We start from the raw sequence: 12,217 nt of genomic DNA on the forward strand, positions 1-12,217 counted from the left end.
CTGTAGCCGCGGGCGACGCCAAGAACGGTAAGACGGGGCTGGCGGGGCGAGCGCCAACTTCCTCCCCGACGGGGACGGCGCGGTGGCGGTGCTTGGGGCGGCGCGGGCGGTGCGTGGACAATGCGAGAGTCAGGAAGTGCTCACCCCGCCTCTCCGCCCCGCGGCGGCAGCCCCTTCCCGATCCCCACGCCTGGCGGGGACGACGGCTCCGCGGCCCCTTCCTGGGGTCTGCGTCGCTCCCGGGTCGGGTGCCCGGAGTGGGCTGCGTCTCCGACTCCGAGGGGCGCCCGGACGCTCGGCGGCGGCCGTGATCCCCTAGGGCCCTGCCCGTGCTGGCGGGGCCGAGTGTGTGCCCCGGGCCGTGGGGGAAGGGGGGAAGGAAAGAGCTGCCCAAGTTGAAAAAGAATGATCCCATCGGAAACTTAGACACCAGTTCATTCCTCCCTGTGTCCCTCTCACCCCCCCCGTCTTTCCTCCCGAGTGAGGAAGAGCCTTAAATCCCAGCAAATCCAGGCTTGCTGCGGCAATTGGCACAGGTGAAGAGGCCCCGAGACATTTTTACTCTAGGGCGTGTGTGTGTGCGTGTGTGTGTGTGCGCGCGTGTGTGTGTGTGTGCGCGTGCTTTTGCGCGCGCGCGCGCTCTTTAATTCTCTTGCTCGCTTGAGGAAGGAAGAGAATCTGAACTTGACTTCCGTTCTCAGACCGGAGTTAAAAAAAATCATCCTCTATATGATTCTGTTTCACAGTTTTAGAAGGAAGCCTACTAATTTTAGGTAGTGCCTGAATGCACCTTGGGGGGGGCACTTAGGGAATAGTGAAGATGTGACAGGATTGCCGTTGTCACTACAGAGATGGTTTTCGTAACAGGATGCTGGGCAAACACTTTTTTCTTACTTGGACAGTTTTTTGCATTCCTCTGGTCAGGCAGTTTTTCAGGGAAGGGAATAGAGGCATAATTTAATGAAGGGAGATGAGGATCTTTTTATCTGGCTGTTAACTTGCAGCTTTTCAGCTTTTGAAGCCATTCTTTATGCAGATCAGTCACTTTTTTTTTTAAAGATTTTATTTATTTATTTGATAGAGATAGAGACAGCCAGCGAGAGAGGGAACACAAGCAGGGGGAGTGGGGAGAGGAAGAAGCCGGCTCACAGCGGAGGAGCCTGATGTGGGGCTCGATCTCATCATAACGCCGGGATCCCGCCCTGAGCCGAAGGCAGACGCCCAACCGCTGTGCCACCCAGGCGCCCCCAGATCAGTCACTTTTTAAAAGGGGCACCTGTGCTTAGAAGAACCCCACAGTGCTCTGAACATAGAAGATTGAAGTGTAGCCTGCTAAGAACAGAACCATAGGCCCCCTTGGCTGTGTCTCTACAGTATTGAAGTAGGAAGATTTTTCTTTTTTCCATAAACAGACATCCTGGTTTTGAATGTGTGATAATACAGTTTTTGGCTATGCTGTCTTCTCCATGTTCTTTTGTTTCCCAAGCTCTAACTTCTTTTTGGTGTTGATGTGGCAGAGGGGAAGGAAGACAGGCTTGTGGCTCAGCCATTTAGAGCTCTGCCTTCTTGGGAAGGTTGGTTTTTCTCAGACTTGATTTCCTCGCCTTTAAAATTGAAAAAAAAAATTATATATATTACATTGGTTCCCTCATAGGGTTATTGTGAGGCTAGGAGTGTCACTTTCTTGCCCAGTTTGCAGTTCTTATTTTAAAATCTTGTTACTTTTCTAACATGCTTAGTAAAGTTCCTCAAGAAAAGTGATCAATGAATGATAGCTGCCATTCACTTCTTCAAAATTATTAAGCACTTACTATGTTACCACTACTGTGCTGAGTAGTAAAGGGTACAATGGTAATCAAGAGACGACATCCTGGTCCTCATGATCTTGCATTCCAGTTCTGGTGGTGGTCTGGCTTACCCTTTTATTTTTAGTCTGTATGGAAGCTTCAAGTTGGCTGATTTCTTTTTCTTCAAAGATTAGATCACTTTCCCTGAACTCTACCTCTGAAACTAGTAATACACTCTGTGTTAATTACTTGAATTAAAATAAATAAAATAAATCTTTAAAAAAGATTAGATAACTTTAAGGTGCTGTAAAGAAATATTTTTCTTAGGCTGGTGATACCTCCCCCTTTGTAAACTTCAGGCTGGTTATGATGTCCCTATTATTACTTTCCTCTGAAATGGCAAAACTCAGGTATATTTTGCAGTTCTGTATATGTCTGTATGAAGCTGTGTATTTCTGATTTGGAGCTTATTTTATGAAATGAATGGGGAAAAAGGGAAGAAATGGGCCAAATATTGCCATGGTTAGGTTAGAGAAGGTATAAACTTTGGTCAGTGAGCTGTATTTTATGATGCCACATTTGGTTCTGACATGGTATGAAGTCTCAGTAAATGATCCACCTGAATTTGAAGAGCTTCTCACTGCAGTCGATAACTGAACATGGATGCTAAGGCCTCCTGTGTACAAAATTTATAAGTAAGGGAATTACAAGTGCTTTTTTCTTTTTTTCCATTTAAAGCTGTGCTTTATAATGTTGGGGTGGGAGAGGTGGCATGGGTGAATTTTAAAGGAAGGGACAACAGATACACAAACTCTCAAGGATCAACTGATAAAGCCCAATTATTTTTGAATTTAGAATGACATCAGTTGGACCAGTATAGTATTTCTAAGTATATTTCAATATTTTTTTACTTAACTGTGACATTAGATTTTGTGATTATGAATATTACAAATCAAACAATTCTAAGGATGTAATAAATCGGAATTCTGTTAAGCTTTTAAAGGGTTTGTTCTCACTGTACAACTCAGTTATGATTTACATCTGCAAGCATGCCAGCCTCACGAAGTTAATAGTAGTGGTAGTTTGTACTTGTTTGGAGTTTATGGAATTGTTTTATGTCTTGTAGTTCTTGGGCATTATGGCCACCAGGGAAGAGTAATATTAGTTCTTAGTTGTTCGCTGTTTGTCAGTAGGTATAAATAGCTGCTTATTCTATAAAAGAAGACTGCTAGTTAGGGAAAGCTGGGGAAGCCATGTTGTGGTCGTAGGTGAAAAAGTTGAACTGGTTGCACTTGTGCATTTTGGGTAAGATGAATATTAATTGTAAGGACTTTGTACACCTTATAAGAAGTTTATTAGTACACTTTTAGATACTGGCTTATGAAGCTTTTTGTAGGAATTGGAGTAAAAGATGAAGTGCCGTCCTATTCCTACATAGTAAACATCTGTGCACATATTGTAGCATTTTGATTGTAGGTGGACAAGATTTGCCAATCATTATTTTTAGGATCTAGTGATCATGCCGTAGATTATAACTATACAGTTTCATTCTGGAATTCTGGTTTTATTAGGCTACTGCTTTTTTCCTTAAGGCCTAAAAATATGTGAACCCTTGATCATAGTATCTAGTTTTCAGTGGGCCTGGTTCCCAAGTTCTTTTATTAATTTCTGTTTTATGGATGATCATGGTTCACCACTCCACTCATTCCTGACTGCCGCCAGAGCCCCTGGGTAGCTGAATCTGCCTTTAATCCATTTAGGAACACTTTATAGTAAATGGAGCTGGTTTACATAGTGAATCGTTGTGCATTTGGTATGTGTAGATTCCCATCTGTCTCCTCAAATTACTTGCTATATGATCTTGGGCAAGTCATTTGACTTTTCTGAGACTCAGTTTCTGCATATTTAAAATGGAATTATAGTACCTGTCCATACATATACAGTAAGATCTATCACATATATTATAGACATATTACTTATATGTTATATATATACATATACAGTGCTTGACTTATAATATGAGCTTACTAAGTGTTATTTGTCTCACATTCTGGAAATAGTCTTTGAAACAGATTTTACGTGTAGGAGTTTTACTGGAAATGTGCTAGCTGGGCAGTTAGGGAAGCAGGATTGAGCAGAGGGAGTTAGGGAAGCAGGATTGAGCAGAGGATTGAACTGCTGTGCAGTTACAACTGGGACCTCTGGAACTGGGATGGTCCTGCAGAATTATCTCAAGGTGAGGCATGGAGGCAGGGCCTTTAAACTCGCCCTCCTTCATTGACTGGTCATTTGGACATGGGCTGCCCCCAGAAAGAGCGTATGACCTGGGGAGTGGCAACTCAGCTGGAGAGCCTCTGTGAAGAGGGATTCAGCTGAGAGCTTTCTGCTCTGAGGGTAGGAGAGCCCTTTTAATTCCCCTAGCGTTATCTTTTTCTTCATTTAGACGACTAGTGCCATTCACTTAAGACACAGGTGTGGGACAAATAGTTCTCGCTACCCTTTATGGATCAGGCTGGGAGTTCACTACCAGTGTGACATTGTTTTGATGGGAAATGTGTTCCGAATTCCATACATCTTTACAAATAGGTTTTTGTAACACCAGTTGCTCTCTATAGACAAGATTTGTGCCTTTCTGCATATTTAGGCCAGTGAACGCATTTTGTATAACCCCAGGTTTGTAGTATATTTTAAGTAGTTTCTGTTTTTAGGTGTTTACTTGAATTCTTACTACATTTAAATTATCTTTATTCATCAGAAGAAAAATGAAGAGTATTTGCCTGCTGTTTATTTTCAAATCAAGGAATACTTTCAGGTCTAAGGTATGTTGAGTGTGGTTGTCATCTTGGAAGACATCTTCTTGCCTTATTTAGAAGTTAATTTTGTCAGGTTTTTAAAAAGATCTCCTACTTTTGGACCTTGTGTTTTAAAATCCACCTTTGTAATGGGTATTGGTAGAAAATATTGCCTCATCCATCAAAGATTCATCTTGTGCACTTTTAAGAACTATTCTGTGTTCTGCTAACGGAGTTTTGTGCACAGTCTTTATTCTTTCTTTACTTGTTAGAGGACTTGAGTTTAAATTCTAGAAACTAAACCTTCGATGTCAGCTTTCCTGTAGTCCAAGAATATATATCATTCTGTAGAGAATTGAAAACAGGAGATAAAACTGGAAAGTCTCTTGCAGCTTAATCCTCCTATGAATTCACTCCAGGTTTAGCTATGAACAATTTAAAAAACTTGAAGGCATCAAAAGGAAAACTTTAGGGGCGCCTGGGTGGCACAGCGGTTAAGCGTCTGCCTTCGGCTCAGGGCGTGATCCCAGCGTTGTGGGATCGAGCCACATCAGGCTCTTCTGCTATGAGCCTGCTTCTTCCTCTCCCACTCCCCCTGCTTGTGTTCCCTCTCTCGCTGGCTGTCTCTATCNTTTAAAAAAAAAAAAAAAAAAAAGGAAAACTTTAGGGGGGGAAAATCTGTTCTGATTGATTTTGCTCATGAGGTCTTTGGCATTTTTAAGGGATTGATTTAATTAAAATTTTTTTGTTACTTCATTATTTTACTAGTAATAAAATAGCCATTGTGGAAAAAGAATTAAAAAAGATAAAGAAGATAGGTGAAGTTCTCTTTGACTTTCTAGTCAAGCACATAATCCTACCACTTAGATCACCATTGTTAACATTTTGATGCATATTCTTGTACACTTGCTGGACTTGCTATGTCAAAAGATACGCATTTTTTTTTTTTATTACTTAATACATGCTGACAGATTGTCTTGTAGAAAAGTTGTAGCAGTTTGACCCTGCTGTGGTCAGAGTGTCCTTTCCCCATAGTCTCGCTAGTCTCTAGTTCTAGTTTTAAAGGCATGCTGGAGAATTGCTGGTATCCCCGACTGTCTCAGCAATAAGAGGGCCCCAGTAGAATCAAGAGCCAGTAGCGGATGCTACCACACTTAAAGGGACTTTCCAAAGCTGCATTTATATCTTTTGGGGACTTCTGTGTTCTTTAGTGATTTGGTGCCTAACAGGGATTCAACAAAATATCTAATGATGGTGAATGGTATTTTAGCAGTTGGGAATAGTGAAGATGAAAACATAGGCTTTTGAAATTCTGTCTGCACCATTATTCTAATCTTAAGAAATAAGATTTAAAATTTTTAAAGTTTTAGTCAATAAGTATGTGGTCTGAACAGGTGTGGGTGCAAAACCTAGGTGCCCCAGTTTACTAGCAAAGTGACTTTGGGGCAAGTTATGTAACCTTTCTCAGACTCCATTTTCTAAACACAACCCTTTAGAGTGTTTTTGAAGATGAAGAAAAACTGTATTAAAGATCTTGGCTCAGGGCCTGGCAGATATGGGTACTATCAGTAATAGCTTTATAAGTTTTGTGATTTGTTCAACTTCATTCAATTACAAGACTTTTTAAACTATTCTGCACTGAGAGCAGAGACCAAGAGACAATAAGATGGTGGTGAAGGGTCTGTGAATATTCATATAAGAAAATCTGATTTCGTACAGGTTGTTATTCAAGCACTGATTTGATTACAAGTGATTTATCCTTCCCTCATCATCTCTTTCTGACTGTAGTTTACCTGGAAAAACCAGATGATTTAGCAGAAAAGAAAAAAAGAAAAGTAAAAAGTAAAATGTGAAAATTGTTATATCCTCCTTTCTTCATTTTTTATTCATCTCATGTATTGAGTGCCTGCTATTTGTCAGGCACTGTGTTAGGCTCTGGGATTACAAGGACAAAAGAATTGGGTCCAAGGGGCTTATGGTCTACTTGGGAGCCTTTATAGAAACCAGTACAAGTAGGTTATTACAGGTACACTACACAAGGGTAGCTTAAAAATAAAGAGCCAGAGCTTCTGAGGTGATAAAAATTTGGATTAAAGTGGGAATTGTGGTGGTTTAGCCAGTTAAGTCTCTGACTCTCGGTTTCGGCTCAGTTCATGATCTCATGGATTGTGAGATCGAGCCCCGTGTTGGATTCCGCGGTCAACGAGGAGTCTGCTGGAGATTCTGTCTCCCTCTCCGTCTGCCCTTCCCTCCCACCCTTCCTCCCACCAAATAAATAAATCTTAAAAATAAAAAAGATGGGATTGTATTATTATGATATGGAGAAGTGAAATAAACATGTGGAGTTGAAGAATAGCTGAAAGGAGGTAGGGAGCTCAGGGTATTCTTTGGGGATCAGCCAGGGCTTAATATTACTGACATATTAATATCCCTTCTCTCCAGGCCACAACTGGAAAGTTCATTAGTTCGAGTGTTCATTTGTTTACTTATTCATTGTTTTGTTCATCTATGTACACACCCATTACTGAACATCTATTATGTGCCTATTGTCTCTTCTATGATTGGAAGTTTAATGTTGAATTGTACTTGAAGGCATCAGAATCTACGTTCCTACAGGCTGATGGTGAAGTTGGGACAGAGACACGTGAAAACCAGGAGCCATGATAATGTGCTATGGATGCCCAGTGGAGAAAATGATTTGTTTTCCTGGAGGAGGGGATATTTGAGCTGAGTCTTGCAGGAAGGAAAGCAGTTAGCTCTGAAAACAAGGGGAGGATGTTTCAAACAGAGGGAGTTGGGAAAGAGTCTTAAGTTCTGGTTGCTGCCAGGATTTTGTGACTGGTCTCAGGTGCAGTGGTAGGATAGGAGGCTAGAAAGGGAGTGGGGCCAGACAGTCAAATCTGGATGTTTTGTAGCCAGTAGAGGACCATCCCTGAGGTTTGTAAGCAGACATATGGTCAACTGCACCTGCAAAAGGGCGTAGGTTCATTTAGCTTGGTTGTTGACAAGCTGGTGAAGTTGTAATTTCAATAGAATGGTATTTTAGCAATTTTTCTTGTGATACAGCTAGTCAAGGATTATTGGCCCAACCTGCCATGGACCTTTGATTGTGGTTTTTCAGTAAAGCAGCAGACACACGGGTGCCACAGCACCCAACCTGCCATGGACCCTTGATTGTGGTTTTTCAGTAAAGCAGCAGACACACTGGTGCCACAGCACCCAAGGCTGCTAGCACGTGGAGAGTCTTCATTGTGCGCACCGGTGTCCCTGTGCTTTCTGAGCCCTGAGAGGTTAGCTAAGTGAGGTTAACTTAAGAGAACCAACTGCCAAGGGAGTAGTTGGGGCCATCTGGGCAGAAAGGGTTTTCTCTGGAAGGAGAGTTGTCTCTGTGGTTTATTTTTCATACCTCTGTAGAACGTGTACATATATCTTTGTGCCAGGTTGGATTGATTTTCTCGGTTTGTCATTCTATTTTTATCATCATTGGATCAGTTTTAAAACAAACTCTGGTTACGGATGGCTCTCATTGTTTTGTACAAAATAACTTTGTGTATATGTGTGTGTGTCTTAATTCTGTATATTTTAGAAAGCTTCCAGTTCTCAGTGGTTGGTGAAATAGCAACTTGCTTTATTTAATCAACAGGATGTTTCAGTTCAGTTGTACTGCAGTGTTTTTATAAAATGGCAGAGTAGTGTTTCTAATGCGTAATTATTCTATGTCCTGATTTATTAGAAGTAGAAAAGGGAAACAAATTCTCTCTGCTAAATTATACTTATGAGGATAATACTTGAAAATAATCTAAGAGTTAGAAACAAAGATTCAGAGGAAGTTTAAAGAAAAGAGGAAGACTTAAAGAGGAAGTATTAAATGTTAATCATGTAATTGCTTTGACTGCAGTTAATAAAGTTAGCATGATTTTCATATACACTCATATATATAACATAATCCGTAGATTTAAATTGTCAGGAGGAAAAGATTTTCCTCCATCCTCTTAGGTGTAATAATTGGGGCCTGCAAATTAAGCCAACAAAAGATAAATTAACAAGAGAAAAGACAGATTTAATCACAGGATAGGAATGTGACTCAAAGTGCTGGCTTAGAATTTGTGGCTTATAGACCACCGGAACAGGAGAAGGGGAGGGGAGAAAGACACAAGAAAACAGATGACTTCTTAATAAGACAAGGGGAGAGGAAAATGGGCACCTATAGTAAAAGAAATAACTTTCTGGAAAGATAAATGGGCCCTTAGAGAATAGATGAGAGAGATGATAGTTTTGTGACAATGTCTGCTTAGGTGTGGTGTGGAGACTTAGCTCTGGTGATGAGGAGTCAGTCTTCCCTGATAGCTGCTAGGAGAGAACTTAAGTCAGTTCTTTTGAGAGGCTCTGCTTTTAGGCAGATAAGAGATTTCAGGAACTCAAATGCCTTCGCTGAAAATAATTTTTAGGCTACAGTGGCACATTCTTGATCTCTTCAAAATATTTTGCAGTTCAAATCATATTACCCCCGTAATAGCAATTACAGGTAGTCAGATTGCAAAAGATGGTGTCATAATTCAGGATTTCTCTTTTTATTTTGTTGGAAATTTATTAGAAATAGATGGTCTTAAAGCATATGCCTTTATAAAACTGAGAAAAAGGATAAGTTTAGGCAAAAGTTAACAGGGTATCAAATTGCTCATATAAGTAAGGAAGCTATTTGCCAGATTTAAAATGTCGATTTTTTTCCCTAGGGATAAGCATAAGTTTGATGATACTTCAGATCATGTCCTTTCAAGTTACAAAAGCATTTCAGGAGAGTCTTTTGACACTGATGTTGAAACTGAATCACAGACTCTTTAAGATTTCTAAATGAGCACTCCTGAATGTGGTTTTTTCAGTATAATATTTGGTAGAACTCTATTATAATACAGCTTCTAATTGAAGTGACACATTACTTGTTATGTCTCAATGCCTGACAAAGCTCAGTGTCTGGGCAGAAATGGAAAACTGGGGAATGTACAGAAGCAAGTTCTGGCTATTTTTGATTGGCATCGTGTGTAGTTTGTAATCTGAGAGGCTGAGCCGAGGATGGTGGGTGATGGTTGTTACTGAACACACACCGTGCTGCCAGAAGCCGTGGAGAGAGCCTGGCATTGAGAAATAGGAGGTGTCCTTCTCTGGTAGAGGCAGAAATGTGTTCATCTAACATACGAGTCAGCTCCAAGAAGTACTCCAGGCGGTGGGCAGTGCTGACATGTTGCAGTACCATTAGTCCCGTCGTGATGTGGTGCCGCTATATTAGGCATTTAGCTTTAGATGTGCAGATAATGTCTTGCTTCCGGAGCAAATTGGGTAAGATTCCTGGGTGCTGGGTGTGTTGGGGCTGCAGAACCCATAGAATCCACAGAAAGGAGAAGCAGCTGCTTCCAGCAGTCGGAACAGTGATAATACCACAACTGCCCTTCATCGAGTGCTTTCTGAGAGCCAGGTGCCACACCCAGCAGTCGGCAGTCCGCGCTTGAGGATGAGGACACTAAGCTCCTGATCCGGGCGGGCTCTTTACCTTTTTGCAGAAAAGGCATGTTTGGGTTACAGAGGTGTGCCTGACCCTGATGCAGCAGTTGAACCTGTGTGATACTGGGCCCATCTTGACTGACACCCGTGCATGTGTATAAATAACACGTTTTTAAGTAGAGGTCTTAAATGCAGTATAAAAACATCAAGGAAACAATAGGGCCGTTTAAATTACTTTTCAGAGGCCTTATGTTTATCATTTGGGTACTTGAACTGAAATTAAATTTGTGAAACAAAACACTTGGCCAAGGAAACACTTCACTATACATTTTCCATTCATGTTGATCTGATTCCTTTTCATTCTGATGAAAGGATTTCCTGGTCTTGGAATTGTGGAGGTTGTGAACATTTGAACTGACACTTCCTGTTCTTAATGGACCATAGTTCATAACTGGGATGTGATTATCTTCTCTAGGCTAAAGTCCTAGATGTGGGATCACGAGGTATGTGCTTTTTTTTTTTTTAAGATTTTATTTATTCGTTAGAGTGAGGGAGAGAGAGACAGAGCGTTCACCAACAAGCAGGAGCAGGGGGAGCTGCAGGCAGATGGAGAGGGAAGAAAAGGCTCTGTGCTGAGCAGGGAGCCCCATGTGGCTCCATCCCAGGACCCTGGGATCGTGACCTGAGCCGAAGACAGTCGCTTAACTGACTGAGCCACCCAGGCACCCAAGGCATGTGGTTTTTAAGGCTTCGAGACAAACTGCTCTCTAGAAAGGACTGAGCTGTTTGCACGACTGCTGGCCCTGTATGGGGTGCCCCTTTCTTCACAGTTCTCAGCATGGGTTTTGATGATCATTTTCAACTCCACCCATCAGATAGATGAAAAATTATATCTCATTGTTATTTTAATTTGCATTTGTTGGATTGTCAGTGAGCGAGTGCCTTTGTGTGTATACTGCTCATTAGTGTCGTTTTCCTCTTTGTGCTTTTCATTCATATTACTAGTGGGATATTTGTGTTCTTACTGATTTGCACAAAGTTTTTCTATATTCAGGATACTCTTTTGATGTACATTTTCCCTGGTTTATTGTTTATCTTTTGCCTTATTTCAGGTGTCCTTGCTGGTTAGAAATGTTATGGTTTTGTATGATCACAGAACATCCACACAGGGAGAGAACTGTAGAGAAAGGCAAGGAGCTTAAGGAAAGGAGCCCGTTTTGAGGGTACTCACAGGAAGAGCAGTGTGGGCATGGTGTAAGGTTAATGATTGAGGTCCCCATGGTTATCAGTGCGCGGCAGTGCTCTTACGGTAGTAAGGTTCTGTTTCCTTTTAGTATTTAATTTTCGAGGCTCTGTTTTCACAGAATTGGTTACCGTTTCTGCCACCTTCCTTGACCCTCCACTCCCCTGACCTCTGTTGTCCACTTGACAGCTGGGCTGCAGTCCTCAACACCTGTCACGTCTTGCACATTTCTAAAATCCCTTGCAGTTTTTATTCTAGCTTCATAGGACTTTGAAACATGTAGATAAAAGTCCATTAGTTACTTATCACCTCTTCTCAAGAATAAAGCTGCAGACACAGTCCTCTTAAGGCTAAATTGCCCATAACTTCTTCGTGATAACACACTTAAATGCCAAGTCACAAGAAAGTTCTCATTTTTCTCATTGTGGCACTTGGACTGAAATTACATTTGTATGTTAATAAAATGAAGATATAGCATTCAGTTGAACCAAAGTTTATTCGCACCCCTGTGCATCATCCTGATGTAGTCAGCCCTTGTGCTTCTCAAATGGGTGTCATTTGGAAGAGGTTCTCCCACTCACTGCTTATTCTAAAGAGTGTGAGATTTGACAGATAGAGGTCATAACTTGAGATCTGGCATTTTGCAAGACCAATGAACTTTTCTCAGCCTGAATGTTTTGTTTCTAAAGGTTTTATTTATTTATTTATTTATTTGGGAGAGAAAAAGAGAGAGAGTGATCTCAAGACCCCGAGATCATGACCTGAGCTGAAATCAAGAGTCAGAGCCACCCAGGTGCCCCTCAGCACAAATGTTCTTATCTGTAGAAAATAAAGATGGGGCGCCTGGGTGGCACAGCGGTTAAGTGTCTGCCTTCGGCTCAGGGCGTGATCCCGGCGTT

General features: G+C 41.5%; 1 protein-coding gene across 1 annotated transcript in view; it reads left to right on the forward strand.

The window, feature by feature from the left end:
- HECA (hdc homolog, cell cycle regulator) overlaps positions 1 to 12,217 on the forward strand; it is a 46,636-nt gene that overhangs the window by 424 nt on the left and 33,995 nt on the right. Inside the window, exon 2 of the mRNA XM_034670787.1 lies at positions 7 to 27. Within this exon, the coding sequence (XP_034526678.1) occupies positions 7 to 27 (21 nt within the window). The remainder of the gene's footprint in view (positions 1 to 6; positions 28 to 12,217) is intronic.

The sequence above is a fragment of the Ailuropoda melanoleuca genome, chromosome 10 (genome assembly GCF_002007445.2).
Source record: "Ailuropoda melanoleuca isolate Jingjing chromosome 10, ASM200744v2, whole genome shotgun sequence".
In the NCBI taxonomy this organism is placed as follows: domain Eukaryota; kingdom Metazoa; phylum Chordata; class Mammalia; order Carnivora; family Ursidae; genus Ailuropoda; species Ailuropoda melanoleuca.